Source organism: Aquarana catesbeiana, linkage group LG01 (assembly GCF_042186555.1).
Source record: "Aquarana catesbeiana isolate 2022-GZ linkage group LG01, ASM4218655v1, whole genome shotgun sequence".
NCBI classification, from domain to species: Eukaryota; Metazoa; Chordata; class Amphibia; order Anura; family Ranidae; genus Aquarana; species Aquarana catesbeiana.
The window spans coordinates 643,090,976-643,108,708 of record NC_133324.1 but is presented as its reverse complement, the minus strand read 5'-3'; the positions used below and the strand labels follow the sequence as shown (position 1 = coordinate 643,108,708).

The window sequence follows — 17,733 nt, the reverse complement described above, 5'->3', positions numbered from 1 at the left end:
CCCTCTGATTCAGCTTCCTCAAGGACTGGCATATCAGGGTTCAACTCCAGTTGAGAAAAGGGAGTAGAAGAGCAGCATTTTTTTGAACTTTGGACAACTGACTGTAGGCAAGATACACTTGTCTTTGTATTCCTCACCTGGTTGTCGCCACACAAGCTTGACACCATCTGAACCAAATAAGTTTACCTTGGTCTCATCAGACCACAGGACATGGTTCCAGTAATCCATGTCCTTAGTCTGCTTGTCTTCAGCAAATTGTTTGCAGGCTTTCTTGTGCATCATCTTTAGAAGAGGCTTCTTTCTGGGGCGACAGCCATGCACACCAATTTGATGCAGTGTGCAATGTATGGTCTGAGCACTGACAGGCTGCCCCCCCCCACCCCTTAAACCTCTGCAGCAATGCTGGCAGCACTCACGTTTATTTCCCAAAGACAACCTCTGGATATGACACTGAGCATGTGCACTCTACTTCTTTGGTCAACAATGGCGAGGCCTGTTCTGAGTGAAACCTGCCCTGTTAACCCACTGTATGGTCTTGGCCACCGTGCTGCAGCTCAGTTTCAAGGTCTTGGCAATCTTCTTATAGCCTAGGCCATCTTTATGTATAGCAACAATTATTTTTTTCAGAGTCCTTTGCCATGTTGAACTTTCGGTGACCAGTATGGGAGAGTTGGAGCGATAACACCAAATTTAACACACCTGCGACCTTGTAACACTAACGAGTCACATGAGGGAAAATGGCTAATTGGTCCCAATTTGGACATTTTCACTTAGGGGCTTACTCACTTTTTTAGCGCTTTAGATGTTAACCGGTTCCTGACCGGCTCACTCAGATATACTGCGGCAGAATGGCTCTCCTGGGCGAAAACCCGTACGGGTACGTCCTACTTTTTTTCAGCCAGCAGAGGGCACGCACGCCCGCTGCACATGGCCTGCAGGTACGATCGCCGCCGGCCACACGCTATCGCATGCACGAGCACTGGGATTCGTGTGTGTAAGCACACAAATCCCTGTGTTTTCAGAGAGGAGCCACACAGTTAGGACACAGTTAACCCCTTGTTCGCCCCCTAGTGTTAACCCCTTCCCTGCCAGTGACATTTACACAGTAATCAGTGCATTTTTATAGCACTGATTGCTGCATAATGTCAATGGTCCCAAAAGTGTCCGATCTGTCCGTCGCAATAAAAAATCGCAGATCACCGCCATTACTAGTAAAAAAAAAAATTATAAAATGCCATAAATATCTTTCCTATAGTTTGTAGATGCTATAACTTTTGCGCAAACCAATCAATATACGCTTATTATGACTTTTTTTACCAAAAATATGTAGAATATATATTGGCCTAAATTGATGAAGAAATGTGTTTAAAAAAAATTTAGGGATATTTATTATAGCAAAAAGTAAAAAATATTATTGTTTTTTTTCAAAATTGTCGCTCTTTTTTTGTTTATAGTGCAAAAAATAAAAACCACAGAGGTGATCAAATGCCAACAAAAGAACGCTCTATTTGTGGAAAAAAAAGGATGCAAATTTTGTTTGGGTACAGCATCGCACAATTGCGCAATTGTCAGTTAAAGCGCCGCAGTGCTAAATTGTAAGAAGTGCTCTGGTCAGGAAGGGGGGTAAAATCTTCCGGGGCTGAAGTGGTTAATGGCTGTGTGTTGAGTTATTTTGAGGGGACAGCAAATTTACAAGCTGTACACTCACTACTTTACATTGTAGCAAAATGTCATTTCTTCAGTGTTGTCACATGAAAAGATAAAATAAAATATTTACAAAAATGTGAGGGGTGTACTCACTTTTGTGAAATACTGTTAGAGGAAATTAATAAGAGCCCTTGCACACTGGGGCGGGGGCGGCGTCGGCGGTAAAACGCCGCTATTAATAGCGGCGTTTTACCGTCGGTATGCGGCCGCTAGCGGGGCGGTTTTACCCCCCGCTAGCGGCCTAGAAAGGGTTAAAAACCACCGCAAAGCGCCTCTGCAGAGGCGCATTGCCGGCGGTATAGCCGCGCCGTCCCATTGATTTCAATGGGCAGGAGCGGTAAAGGAGCGGTATACACACCGCTCCTTCACCGCTCCGAAGATGCTGCTAGCAGGACTTTTATTACCGTCCTGCCAGCGCATCGCTCCAGTGTGCAAGCCCTCGGGGCTTTCACACAGGAATACATGCAGCGGCACTTTCGGGGCGGTTTGCAGGCGCTATTATTAGCGCAATAGCGCCTGCAAACCGCCCCAGTGTGCAAGGGCTCTAACAGTACATACATCCAATGCAAAAACACACATCAACAAAGGGCCCAATGGAAGTCCTAGTGGAATTGTATACATATACCCAGATATATATACACGGAGCAAAATTATAAATGAAACACTTTTGTGTTTGCCCCTATTTATCATGAGCTGAACTCAAAGATCTATGACTTTTTCTATGTACACAAAAGGTCCATTTCTCTCAAATATTGTTCAAAAATCTGTCTAAATCTGTGTTAGTGAGCACTTATTTGCCGAGATAATCCATCCACCTCACAGGTGTGGCATATCAAGATGCTGATTAGACAGCATGATTATTGCACAGGCTGGCCACAATAAAAGGCCACTCTAAAATGTGCAGTTTTACTATATTGGGGGGGGGGGGGGGCAAAAACAAGACAGTATCTGGTGTGACCACCATTTGCCTCACACAGTGCAACACATCTCCTTTGCGTAGAGTTGATCAGGTTGTTGATTGTGGCCTGTGGAATGTTGGTCCATTCCTTTTCAATGGCTGTGCGAAATTGCAGGATGTTGGCAGGAACTAGAACACAAAGTCATAGATCTTTGAGTTCAGCTCATGATAAATAGGGGCAAACACAAAAGTGTTGCGTTTATAATTTTGCTCAGTATAATTATTAATAGAAATACCTCCAGATAAATGTTGAATGTTGCAGAAAAGTCCAGTTGCAGAGGCCCCTGAGGATGATGCGGCATCTATCTTTGTTTTGGAGACCTGGAGACAAGATCAGTGGTCACAGGAGTATCCTCAAACTGTTGGCCAACCAGCCTGGAATGGGACTTTTCACCAGTAAGAACCATGGTGTGGCACTGGAACTCAGTCAGCCCATCATGCTGCGCTGCAGTAGTCTAGTAGTCTTGGTAGTTTAGTAGCCTTCCTAGTAGTTTATTGAAATTTCTGCTGGACGAGGATTTAGCAGTATGGTCAGGATATGTGGCTGAGAGCTTTTTCTTCACTTTAAAGCCAACAACCAGTGGCAGAAAGTGCATACGTAATACAGAGCTCAAAATTTAAGTGTGGAGCCTCACGGGGGGGGGGATTGAAAGGGAGCCAATTCTCCTGGACCGGTTCCGCACATTGGTCCAATGACGGGAACGTGAAGTAGTGTGGCATCTATCATAGCAGCCAGTGCAGGAGGCAGGACTGTTTGACAGCGACCAGCGTTTTAGATACAAGCTATGTTACAGTGGGATATCCTGTCTGTGATCCAGCCAGCTCTCCTCCCTGTGATTCCCATGCAGAGAATGGGCACTGATGGAAGTTGTTAATATTTATTTTTGTAACTTTGTAAGGGGTTAACCATTTTTGTAAACCCCTTCCCTGGCAGTGACATTTACACAGTAATCAGTGCATTTTTATAGCACTGATTGCTGCATAATGTCAATGTTCCCAAAAGTGTCCGATCTGTCTGTCGCAATACCGCTAAAAATCGCAGATCACCGCCATCACAGCCAGTGCAGGAGGCAGGACTGTTTGACAGCGACCGGCGTTTTAGATACAAGCTATGTTACAGTGGGATATCCTGTTTGTGATCCAGCCAGCTCTCCTCCCTGTGATTCCTGTGCAGAGAATGGGCACTGATGGAAGTTGTTAATATTTATTTTTGTAACTTAATTCTGCATAAAAAAAATTTAACAATGTAATGTCATGAGATCATTTACGAGGGCGTGTTTAGAGGTTGAATTAGGGGCGGGACAGGGTAGGGGTTGGGTGGGGCAACTGGTGGCGAGCAACTCTTAAGGCCCAGCTAGTAGCTCAGGACTTGAAAATTTTAGCCCTGCATAATACAGATATAGATCTCATCCTGCAGTTAATCCTCGTGGCAAAAGAGTGGGACGATGTGCCTGAGCTCTGATAAGGGCTCTAGGTAGAAGTGTCAATAAAGTGTACAATTAAGATAAAAGCAATATCACGGTCAGTATACTATGCAAGATGCACAGGAAGTGTATGTAATGGGCAAATAGCATTCACAAGAACCTCTCCAAGCCACTGCACAGTGAACACCTCAACTTCCTTGAGTGGCTAGATGAAGACTGCCACACGCACAAAATGTCTTTATCTGGCCATAGACAGATTTTATTTTAGCCGCTTCAGCAGGGGACCGGCCTAATTTCAGTCAGTGTGTGGCCAATCTCTATGGCTAGCTTTTAAAAACCTTTAAATCCTTTTAGAGGTGAAATGAACCCTTCCTCTTTCAGTGCTCAGCTACCCTTCAAAAGAACACTTTAAAGATGTCCTTTAAACTTACATGGTTAAGAAAAACAAAACACCACACTAAAAATGCAACCACATATAGGATATCAAAGCTTTTAATGAAACAATGTGCAAATACAAACCCTGTTTCACAGATTCTGGAAAGACAATTGCATAATCCAATTTTTAAATTAAAAAAAAAAAATACAGAAAATTTGAAAATAAAAAATAATGGATATTAATCAGCATGTTTCGATAAAACAGTGTAAAGACTTTCAAAAATAAATTTGTTTATCTCCATTGAAAATGATCATTACTTTGTGTGGAAATATGTACTGTGTTTGTACGTTTTCAGATTTTTTGCACTGGTATATGAAATAATATTCAAATTTAGTATGACAACAGTATTTATCACTATGACTTTAGTGGTCCTCCAAAACTGGAATTTATATATATATTTACATATATTGGAGTGAGGTACAAACTTAATGGAGACATTAAAATATACTTGTTGCTGCAGGGTCAATTATAAAAAAGTTAAAGCAGAACTCCAGCCAAAAAATATCAAGATAAATACAAAAAGCCCATTAAAAGATAAAAAAAAAACAAAAAAAACAAAAAAAAAAACAAAAACAAAACAAAACCACAGCTTTCACTGCAATATTCGCCTTCAATTCAGGGATTTATCCTGCTGTACATTTTTCTACCGCTAGATTTCCTCATTCTGAATCATCCAACCAACTTCCTTTAAAGTGTTACTAGATCCATTTAAACTATTATACAGTATATTGTTCACCTGGGAATATGACAATAAAAGCAATAGTCTCTAGGTCACATTGCAATACATAGGTTAAAGCGGAGTTCCACCCAAAAATGGAACATCCGCTTTAAGGGAAGGTGACCCCCTGACATGCCACATTTGGAAGGGAGATCACCTCTCCCCCCTCCCGGCAATCATCTGGGACACGTCACAGGTTCCAAATGATTGCCTGGCCAGTCACAGTGCTACTCGCACATTGCGTGTGACAATGCCGGCACCGCAGAGAGGAGGGGAAACAGAGCAGGGCTTCGTTCCCCCACATCGCTGGACCCTGGGACAGGTAAGTCTGTTTTTTAAAAGTCAGCAGCTGCAGTATTTGTAGCTGCGAACTTGGAATTTTTTTTAAGCGGAACTCCACTTTAAATACTGTTTTTTTTTTTTGCTTATTTATCTGGTGGTCACGTGACAATCCACTTGCTCTGCTCCACAGTGAGAGCTCAGTGGGTTTAGCAAGCATGAGTCCTGTGATTCAGCCTGCAGATGTCACTGCAGGAAGATTACTTTGTTCTCCTGTGGCCACACATGATTAATTAGTTGATGACATACTGTGAAAACAAAAAGAAACAAAATGATCCTAAGGAGCACACTGTTGCTGTGTTTGTAACACAGCTCGCTGTAGGAGATGCCGCCTTATACATTCCACAACTGCCTCACAAACCTCTGGATTGTGAGTAATATGGTGCAGTTAGCCGAGGAGAGGAATCCTCCATCAATCATTTCTGATGCTGTCGTGTGTCAATTGTGGGGTGGATCCATCAGAGAGGAGTAATGGGATGCCTCTCCTCGGCTAGTTGCCCCACATTACATTACAGAAGCTTGTGAGGCGGCTCACAGTGTGTTATACAGCATCTACAAGATCAGAAAGGAAAGGGAACTGATGATCAAACAGTTGGAGCCACCCTACAAGTGACAGAGTCACGTGGGCGGTTTCAAGAGGAAAACTAAAGCCCTGTAACAGCCGTTAAAGTAGTGTCATGACTGACTTCTGTCGAATGAGCATGCTGTAAAACCAATCGGCATCTGATCAGCACTCACAACCAATGACTGCGAGCTGGTGTGTTCTGGTGGAGGAGGGGGGGGGAATCCCCCAGTCAGAACACAATAGCACAGTGGGGGAGATTTGCTGTCCTAATATCGCAAAGTTAGTAAAGTGACCTCTGTTTTTTTTCTGATCAGCCTTCTGGGTTGAACGAAAAAAAAAAAAAAACTTAACGTGTGTACCAGGTTTAAGACAGCAGCCAGAGTATGCACACAAAGTGTGGCAACAGAGGAGCCAGAAGAACGGCTGCAATGGAATTGCCACACACAGTGGGGACATTGATTAAAGTGGCAGGATCAACCAAGTATTTGTAAATAAGAAGCAGATTGATTACGACAAGCTTCTGCACACAGGCATAGTGTGCCTGTGTGCATAGTGTACAATTTTAGCTACCTCCCACCCACAAATGACCGGCGGGCGGGTGCACTGTTAACCTAGATGGACGTCAGATGATGTCCTCCCAGGATCGGGTTGTGCTGTGACAAGATATGTCACTCAATGTGTCCACTGGACACAGCGGATGATGGATCGGTGTACTGGGCCGCAACCAGCACCATGTGGTTGCAGTGACCAATCACAGCAGATCACTTGGCAATTGTACACAATGAATGGTTCCATTCATAGTGTACTATTGTGTTGATCTCTGTGATTAGTCAAAGTGATCACATGGTAAAGACAGGGTCAATCACAGCCCATCTGTACCATATGATTAGCTGTGGCCAATCACAATAGTACACACTGAATGAATGAATGCCATTTTTAAAAAATGGTTGCTTGTAACAGTGATCATCATGCCTCCTACTAAATACCTTGGGCTACTTTCCAGAAAGGTGTCATTTGGGGGCACTGTCCTGGCATTTTTGGGCCTCAAGAAATGAGACCGTCGGTACATTAGGACCAATCAATTTTCATATTAATACATATATATATATATATATATATATATATATATATATATATATATATATATATATATATATATATATACACATACATACACACACACACACACACACACATATATAGACACACACACACCATAGATTGTTTGTCTGTTCCTACAGACTAAATATACTATACACGGATTTGAGTTTAGATTATTTGCAAACTTTTATAACAGAAACGAAGGAAAACACATTTTATTTTCCAAAATTTTCTAACTTAAAAAAACCCAGTGGTGATTAAATACCACCAAAAGAAAGCTCTGTGTCAAAAAAAAAAAAAAAAAAAAAAAAAGGATAAAAATTTAATTTGTGTACAGTGTTGCATGACCGAGCAATTGTTACTCAAATTGTACTGGGCAGGAAGGGGGTAGTGTCCGGTATTGAAGTGGTTAAAGAAATATACACAGATTTTTTTGGGGGTTCATTGACACTTTAAGCCCAGGTCACCCTGGACTCATCTCAGCCCATAACTGGACAGTAACAGAAGAAGCATAGTGATGAGCTCATCTTTCTGTTACTCTGCCATCTCTTCCGATCAACATACTCCTCATCAGTACATGAACTTACTGGCTCCTTGTGCTGCTACTTTCTTTCACACTCCAGCCCTGCTGTGCAGGACTGCAAGAAGCTGAAAGCCGGTCAATATTAGGTACTTTCACTGCTTAAAAATGTAAAAGAATATTATATAAATACATGACACCTGAGCTGCATTATTTTTAGGGGTGCACTGAATGGAAATGTTGGTGCCGAAGCCGAAAATGCAGGATGCACTTTTCCGAAAACCAAAACTGAAAATGAGTTTTTAAAAAATATTTACATTTTTATATATAAAATTGTATTATATTCGACTTAATAACCATTTAAATAAATATGAATTTATTTTTGGCCATTATTGGCACCTTTAGTGCAAGAAAGGCCAAGAAAAATGCAGTCTGCAGTTTCTAACCATCTCTTGTATCATGTCCTCAGTCTCTAGCCATCTCTTGCATCATGTCTACAGTCTCTAACCATCTCTTGTATCATGTCTGCAATCTCTTATTTAAACACACTGCTAATAGTATTAGCAAAACTTCCAATCGGTGCACCTCTAGCAGACATGATACAGGAGATGGTCAGAGACTGCAGACATAGTACAGGAGATGGTCAGAGACTGCAGATATGATACAAAAGATCAACGCAGCCTTACCAGTGTCCGTCAAATGCAGCCTCACCAGTGCCTGTCAGATGCAGCCTGCCAGTGCCCATCAGACGCAGCCTGCCAGTGCCCATTGGATGCAGCCTGCTAGTGCCCATCGGACGCAGCCTGCCAGTGCCCATCGGACGCAGCCTGCCAGTGCCCAGAAGATGCAGCCTGCCAGTGCCCAGAAGATGCAGCCTGCCAATGCCCAGAAGATGCAGCCTCGGTAGTGTCTGTGGATGCAGTCTGCATGTGCCCGGATCAGTGCGGAGATCTCCGTGTGTCACAGAGCTGGATTTGAATTGCCCGGGCCACAGTAACAATGTCCTACCTCCTGTGATCACATCACACTGATTCAATGGCCTGCCATTGGATCAGTGTGCCGTCTATCACAGGAGGTGGGACATTGTTACTGTGGCCCGTGCAATTCAGCTCCGTGACACATGGAGATCGCCGCTCTGTGAGAGGGAGGAAGGAGGAGGAAGGGGAGAACCCCCGCAATGGGCGGCACCTGGGGCAGACCCGCCCCTTTTTCGGCTTCCATTACCGCCATTTTTTGTCTTTCGGCTGATTTCGGAAAACAGTTTTTGGCCAATAATTTTCGGCAGCCGAAATTTCGGTGCACCACTAATTATTTTTATTTCTTTTATATCTGTATAGAGTTCAGCTTTACGTTTTAGTACCACTGATGACATACAATGAAGATATGATGCATAGATTTAAATTCACAAAGAAAGACAGAAGACAGAGGTACAGAGCATTCAGACCTGTACAAAAACATGCACTTAAAGGGTAACTAAATAAGTTACAAGAACTTTGCTATTGCTTCTTGGTATTGTTCCTACCCACCTTCAAGTCTCACTCCTCCCATTCTCTCCTTCTGCTGCATTCTCCATATTAATCCCACCTCTTTGTGCCACCGCTGGAGTGCAGAGCTAGGTAAAGTGCACAGTTTCATATTTTGTATTCATGAAATACATTGGTCAATTAAATTCAACAATAAAGTAAATGTAATCCCTAACTGGATGACATTTAGTTTGCAAAGGATAGTTTGTGGAAGGATCAATGGGTAATTTCTAATGACAGTTAGATTCAAATTAATTGAAAAGCTGTGTGTATTACTATTTAGTGTCTAGTTCTAGGTTGACAAAAAAAAAAGGAAGAAGAATTCCCCATCTACGCAAATGAGGTAGATAGAGGAATCTTCCCTACTGGGTCTTTGTATTCTGACAGCGGGACTCCTGTCAAAATACACTGACCAGTGGCTGCAGCAAACATCACGGTTTCAATCAAGTTTTCTAGCATTCCCGTTCAACAGAAGTTGATCTAAGGCACGGTCATACAAATTTGCTAGGAGCACTCTACATTTCTACAGCTAATAGCAATTTTAATTCCTGAAGTGAAAGTAGTGTGAGATAAATGAAAATACCTATTTAACTTTTTTAAAAAAAAAAAGAAAGCAAGGAAGTGTGTCTATTATTAATATAGGTATGAACAGTCCTTAAAAGCAGTGTTCCCTAACCAGTGGTTAAGGAGGCACAGGTGGCTCTTAGCTACCTTTGATGTTGTTCCAGTCAGCCGTGTACCTACCTTGGCAATGCAATTAATTGTGCAAAGTAACCAAGGCTAGGTACCTTTTGATTGATAATTTTTTCTTACGATTAGAGATTCCCTTTAACACAAACTACATGAGTAATATTGAAAAATGGAAGAGAGGAAAAATCAGAAGCACCACATCCCAGAAAGTACATTTGTAAAGAGAGGGGACATTGGGGCCAGGTACAGGCCCCGGGACTTTTAACGGTGCTGGGGTAAATGAGGTAGAAAAAGTAGAATAAAAAGATCTTTTATTTAACAATCTTTTAAAAAAACAGACAAAGAAAAAAAACGCTTTTACAAAGCAAATAGGATAATTGATTGATACAAGAGTTGATACCACTTTCTCAACCTGTTTCGCTTTCTTAAGCTTCTTCAGGAGACATAATGTGGCATTAGATCAACGATAAGGTAGAAAAAACAGCAATAAGAATTTTATGTCTGCTAAAATATCATAATGTATATCCACTAGGTCAAAAAAGGACAATTGTTGAAAAGAATCATTAGAGAGAGTTTTTACAATATATAGACCCAAAGGTGGAATGTATCGATACATTCCACCTTTGGGTCTATATATTGTAAAAACTCTCTCTATGATATTTTAGCAGACATAAAATTCTTATTGCTGTTTTTTCTACCTTATAGTTGATCTAATGCCACATTATGTCTCCTGAAGAAGCTTAAGAAAGCGAAACATGTTGAGAAAGTGGTATCAACTCTTGTATCAATCAATTATCCTATTTGCTTTGTAAAAGTGTTTTTTTTTCTTTGTCTGTTTTTTAAAAGATTGTTAAATAAAAGATCTTTTTATTCTACTTTTTCTACCTCATTTACCCCAGCACCGTTAAAAGTCCCGGGGCCTGTACCTGGCCCCAATGTCCCCTCTCTTTATACATGAGTAAAATTAAGAATGCTGACATTTTTCATATTTATTTTAACAAGATATATAAGGATTTCTACAATAGTGCAAAATGTTAAAAATTACTGAAGCATGGTCATTATCCCAAAGACCATTTTGTCTCTATTACAAAACATGCTGTAGTTTCAAAAGGTGCTCACTGGACTATAGTCTGCCTTGACCTCTTGGCCTTGCCTTGGCCTCTTTACATTGCCTATTCAGGACAAATTGACAACTTATGTGCAAATTCTACCCCAACCACTTTATATTCACCTCTTCAGTAACATCCCTACCGCTGCTAAAAATATACTCAATATCGGAGCTCAACAGGAGCAGTGATGTTACCCTCACTGTCATGTTTTAGTGCTAGTGACTGGCCTCTAGGTCCAAACATCAGGCGAAGGAGGTCACATGCACTGTCAGGCAACAGACAGAGTGGCTGGAGAGATGAGAAAAATGGTGGTGTGCATTCCAGGTGTCAGTGTCTCTTTAAAAGGCCTTGGTAAACTTTAAGTCTGCGATGTAAAATAAATGAGATGGCTCAAACAGTAATAAATTATGTACCACAATTTAATATTCCCTTAAAAAATTGCACCAAGCATGACAACACCAGTAGAGACACAAGCAGGTGCAGCATGTAATGCAGGCTGAGCCCTTCAAATACATCTAAAACATTCTTCCCCTAAGAAGTACATTCAGGAAACAAATAGACTAGGAATGTTCTAAAACACACAATACAAGAAAATGACAGACCTGCAAGTACAAACATATATAAAGTATAGTGCAGACCCATGTAGCAATTATTTGCGACTACCCACACTTTGTTGCGTTCATTATGATTATGCACATTTTATCATTGACTTTCTATATACATGTCACAATATCAGCTGGGAGACCAATACCAGCATCAAGTATACATAAAACAAAATCATGCAACATGACCAGTTAGATTATTTTCTATGTAAGCTTTCCATTATGTGAAGCCAGCGATTTCTTTGCAAGCTGCTGTTTGTGTAGTTTGTTTTCCATACACATATTTCCAATGTTAACACTTTAAGGTTCCAGCTTTTGTCAAGCTGTATAAAAGGTTTAGCTATAAATTTTTATTTATTCTTTTATTTGGTTGATACATACTTTTTGGCATACTCTAAAATGTATAAAAACACAATGCACATTATCACATACAAAGATATCCTCCACTGTTCACTGCCCTACTTACTGGGGTTGATTAACTGGAGTACTGAAAGTCCACCTAACCGATTGAAGTTTTTTTTTTCCTAAATAAAACTTTGCTTAGCACATAATTGGATGACTGAAGTGTAAAAAGTTTTATTGTGCTAAGTGATTATCCTCTACTCCTTTAACAAATCAACACCAAAGCCTTCTTTGTGCCAGTTTAACTATTGTTTTCTGACTGCACAATGGATTTCTGGTCTGAGCTTTTAAAAGAGAACTAGACTAGCAAATTAGTGCATATGGCCTTTGCCAGAAGTGTTGGTATGTTTGGTTATATTCTTTAGCTGAATTAAACTTTGAATGGTTTAGTTCAATTAATATAAAACTGTGACCTCTAAAACTACTGGGTTGCCAGTATTGTAAAAGCATGAACATTATTGCTCCATGATGATTGATCATGAACAAAACTGTGACCTGGTAAGCTTTATAAGCTCAGGTTGTTTTTTTAGGATCACTCTACTTTCTTTAGCCAGTGAGTAATATAATATTGCACTGTTGTAATAGTGGGAGAGGAATGACACAGACTAAGGATCATGAACAATTTTAAATGTGCTCATTTATATATAAAATGAGCAGACTCACAAGTGTTCACGAACTTCACTATTGTTTCCATTTAGTGATTCTTACAATACATAGCCTTTCTAAAAAAATTATATTAACATCATCTGTAAGGCATGCTACAGATTAAATGTTCTTGCTTTATACAAAACTATTTTAAAAATAAATATCATAGAAATTTTACCCCTGCAAAGTAATACAAATCTGCATAGTTATAAAATAACCCAAATTTTCTGTGTACTGTAATTATGCCATTTGGTTATTAACTTAGATGCGGGCTTCTAAAAATTGAATATCCACATTTACAAATGTATAGAAAAATCCCACCTCTCTGTGTCAACATTAACTACATCATCTCGATAATTTTTTGGCAAATTTTGCTAATATTTTACAAGCTTTTTTCGGGGGGGGGTCCAGCAGAATTACGAACATGCAAGGAAATGGCATGAATCAACACTGCTAAAAGAAAAAAAAAAAAAAAAAAAAAAGCAGGAAAAAACAATTTCGCCCTCTTCTAAAAAATGGTGTTATTTTTATAATGCCGAAACCGACTCTCAATAAAATAAGGATAGATAGATAGAATCGATAGAGAAGATGGATAGAGAAATGTCCACATATGTAGAAACGTAAAATAAAAATGTAATTTTATTTGCTATCCCATCTAACAGTATCTGTGCAAAGAGGCTGTTGTAAACTCTGCAGTGGTGCTTCTCTCATGTCACAGTTCTAGCAATCCCAGTAATCCCTAAATAGCAGCTGTGAAAACTCAGGATGAAAATCAGACTGTTGAAGTTAACATTTATTCTTAAAACGTCTGTCTGGATACAGTAATATCATCACTTCTTTCCTGACTGGCTGAAGGTATTTTTTCCTACTGGCTGAAGTTGGCCAATGTGCACAGGTACTATAGAATAAAATAGTCATTTTAAATCCTAACAGGTTTTAATAAAAATTAATAAGGATTTTATTGTATTAAACTAAGATTTTGAAACCCCACTCAATTGTTCAGAATACTTATTCATGTACTTTTTAATAGGTTATATAAACTGGAAAAAAATGATTACAATTGTGTTGATATTAACATATCCTGGAACATTTATATTCAGTGAAAAGATTGGATTGAAAAAACTTCAGAAATTCACAGCATGAGCATGCTTCTTGCATAGTGGTTTATCTTTCTTTGCAAAAAAGGCTTGTCCCTCCAAGCTTTCACAGCATACCTACAAGGAAAAAAAAAAAAAAATCAGAATGAACAAAAAAACAAAACAAAAAAAACACCAAGCAAAAAAAAGTCGACTGTGGTTTTTAGAATTCTGAAGTTTATATAAATTAAATCCACGTTTTAGTGAATGTGAAATAGTTTGTTTGAACCAAGCTGGTTCAAGCAATTATCTTCACTTCTGGATGTGCCCACTTTGTGCACTGTACGAACTGCCTGTAGCTTCAGCTACATACAGCATTCAGCGCTGTGTTCCAGCAGTGGGATGGAAACTTCCTGTCCAGAGTTGGGCTAAGCAGCACTTCACAGGGAGCATCGTATTCTATGAATTAATACAAATCTTCCTCCGACTGGCTGAGGCAGAGAGGCAGGCAGTTGATGTCATGATTTCCAACTCAGCCATTTAGAGGAAGCTATGTATTCATTCTGATAAAGCTCCCTGTGAATGGCACTGCTCAGCCTGACTTTCTCTAACTAGAGGCAGAGGTGCGGGGGGTTGGGGGGGGGTTGGTGGCTGCAGGAGTGGGAACAGGTTACACATTCCACCCATGTACCATGTCCCCAAAAAGTGAATTTATCCTTTAATACCTATTAAGACAATTTACTCAAATGCGCCTAATCTTTATTATTTTTAGGCAAATAAAAGACAAACCTTGCAGTCTTATTTTTTATGATGTTTTAGTACTTACCGAACACACAAAGCAGGTGTTGTGCCAGGTGTTTCCCAGGGCCTCCAGAAATCGGTCTCCAGCTTCAATAGGGAACTCACATCCATGACACATTGTACCAAAGAGGGAATAATAATCTAAACAAGATATAAGTATATTAGAACATGGATATCTTTACCAAACAAGATCGAAAAAGGTTCAAGGCTTGGTTTTAAGAAAAGTCTACTGTAACACAGTACACAGGAAGTAAAATGAACTAAATCATAAAGATGAGCTTCAATGCCAAGCAGTGAGGTAATGTTGAACCTTTTTATGCTAGGTCTAGTATCCAAGCTCACTTTGTTTGGCTTCCACATATATTTGTAGTTATGAGATCCTTATCTGAAGAGGATATAGCCATGATGAAACTCACAAACGTGTTTTTATAGCTAGAATCAAATAATTGTTTTCATAACCCAGAATCCCATATGTGTATTGAAAACATGCACTGCTTTGTCTCAATGGCTGAACCAAAAACAAAAATAAGTTTATACCAGGACCTATGAGACTCTGGGGGAAACATACTATCCCCTAGAACAATAAATCTTGTACGTTTATTCCAGAACTATACCAGAAGCAGAATTCGAATGTTAAACTAGTATCAGTTACAGAGTCTAGCGTTTGTAACACTTCTTTACAATGTGTATATAAATGCATATGATTTATATTTAATGTGGATTACAAAAAAAAGCAATAAGAAATGCATATAAATATGTAGGATAATGTTGCATTGTGAAATGCATTTGGTTTAATGAACCACTCAAAACATTCTATATTGTTATTCTTATATGCTCTAGCATTAGTATGCTTTGCATCATCTTGCTGAGAATATTTACAGTAAACCTGGGCAAATTTAAGTTATATATGAAATGCATATGGAAAGTTTATGTGGAGTATAAAATGCATGTAAAAGACAAACGGTAGTGGCAGAGCTATAATCCGAGACCTTTCCATGCACATTTCTACCTTTCCTATAAAAGTCGACCTTGACCCCACCCCACCTGGCTTTCTAGCCTCTCTACTGGTCAGTGAAATTGTTTACTGTATCATATTAGGGTGGCTTGAGAGGTAGAAGGGGCAGGGTAAAGTCGAAAGTTTACAAGAACTGTTTATATTTGCATTAAATGTGCAGTAGCTGCCCACATCTCTGCATCTTCTGATTGTTTTGAACTGTAGTTTTCACTACAAGCATTCTATGATTAACAATTGTTATAAACATGCTCAGCCCGAATTGCTTACATTTGCGACATGCTAAAGCCCCGTACACGCGTTTAGATTTTCGGACGACCGAACGTCCGTTTTTTTTGTGGCATGGTAGTCTCATGTCGAAAGTGATGAGGTTACTCACATTACAAAAATTTTCGTACGACAGAATACAACATCAGAAGTGACATAATGGGGGTTATTTACGAAAGACAAATCCACTTTGCATTACAAGTGCAACGTGCACTTGAAACTGCATTGAAAGTGCACTTGGAAGTGCAGTCGCTGTAGATCCAAGGGGGGCATTCAAGGATATTAATAAACAGCATTTTAGCTTGCACATGATTGGATGATAAAATCAGCAGAGCTTCCCCTCATTTCAGATCTACCCCTCAGATTTACAGAGACTGCACTTCGAGTGCAATTTTAAGTGCACTTTGCACTTGTATCGCAAAGTGGATTTGCCTTTCGTAAATAACCCCCAATGTGTTCAATAGTTTTGTATGTGTTCTTTCGTTCTGAGCAACGTAGTCTGCTCTTACGAAATCGGACGTTGAGTTCACATGTGACAAAAATTTTATAGTCTGCATATCCAGCTTTTGCCTGACGAAAATGCGAAAATCGGCCATCGAAAGCACCGTACTAACGATCTGAAAATCGGCAGACAGCTTGTACTAATTTTTTCCATCCGATTTTCATATCGTGTGTACAGACAGGCCTTTACTTTCAACATGTATTCTGTTGTCAAACAAGAACATTTATTAAGTACCCAGAGATATGACTTTAAAACACAAGAAAGTGGTCTTCTGTTTGGAAAATATATCATTGTGAATATACAATATTTGGCAAGATAGTGAAAAACACAATGTAAGAAATACAGTTCCATACAACAGTTGCCTTAGTGAAGCTTGAAACCATTTATAATATAATGCAGAACAAGTTCAGTTAAAGTGGTTCTAAAGGCAGAAGATTTTTATCTTAGGTCCCTTTCACACTTGTGCAACTTTTCCTGTGACTTTGGACATCAGAGTCGCATGACAAGTCGTACCCCATGATTCCCAATGATAACCATTTATATCTGTGCAACTTCAAAGTAGTCCCTGTACTACTTTGGTCCAACTTTGATGCAAGTTCAGGTCCATAGACCTCAAGTTTACACAGGCATTCCCTGAAATCGTGTCAAAATTGCGGCCGCAAAGTCACGGCAGTGGAGAAGGGGCCTTAAAGTGGAGGTAAATCCTGTCCTACACCCAGTGAAGTGAGATGAAACAAATCTCCCTACATAAGTTTTACGTGCATATCTGCTGTCTTTCCCTTTCTATATTCTTTAGAAAGTGCACATTGTGTTACAAGTCTTTCTTCCTGCTTCAACAGTAGGAGGGGAGTCTGGACATACACGGTGTGTGAGCTGATTGGAGGAAAGGCACTCCCCCCTCCACATAGGCAGAGGAATGAAGAAACTTGCAGAGCTGTTCTGTGAATAGACCAGCTCTCTGCTAATCTATTTATAGCACCCACCCAAATTTTCAGCTGCTTTTATCTCCTGTGTCCGAGAGCTTGTCAGAAATTATCATGCTGAAAACAGAGGAACGAGGCAGCAGAAAGAAACGGCACTCAGGGCTTTGGAGAGAGTTAAGTAAACACTAAAGATAGATCTGCCCAGGTCAGATTTCATGAAATCGGGTTTACATCCACTTTATTGCATTCTATGCATTAAGGTAAAAAAACAAAAACAAAAAAAAAAAAACACCTTCTCTATTCAGCCCCCCCCCCCCCCCCCAGCCCCTACCTTACGTCAGCCGGATGTCGATCCAGCACTGTGCATGAGAGCGGCACCGCTCCTCTCTTCTCATTGGCTCAGAAGCAGTAGT

At 40.0% G+C, this 17,733-nt stretch overlaps 1 protein-coding gene across 2 annotated transcripts in view; it reads right to left on the bottom strand.

Moving 5' to 3' along the window:
• Positions 1-11,491: 11,491 nt before the first annotated feature.
• Positions 11,492-17,733, bottom strand: part of PDLIM5 (PDZ and LIM domain 5) — a 258,152-nt gene continuing 251,910 nt past the window's right edge. For both annotated transcript variants that reach the window (XM_073601093.1, XM_073601087.1), the window contains 2 exons: positions 14,642-14,757; positions 11,492-13,953 (listed from right to left, as the gene is read on the bottom strand). In XM_073601093.1, the coding sequence (XP_073457194.1) occupies positions 13,864-13,953; positions 14,642-14,757 (206 nt within the window). In that variant the 3' untranslated portion in view covers positions 11,492-13,863. The remainder of the gene's footprint in view (positions 13,954-14,641; positions 14,758-17,733) is intronic.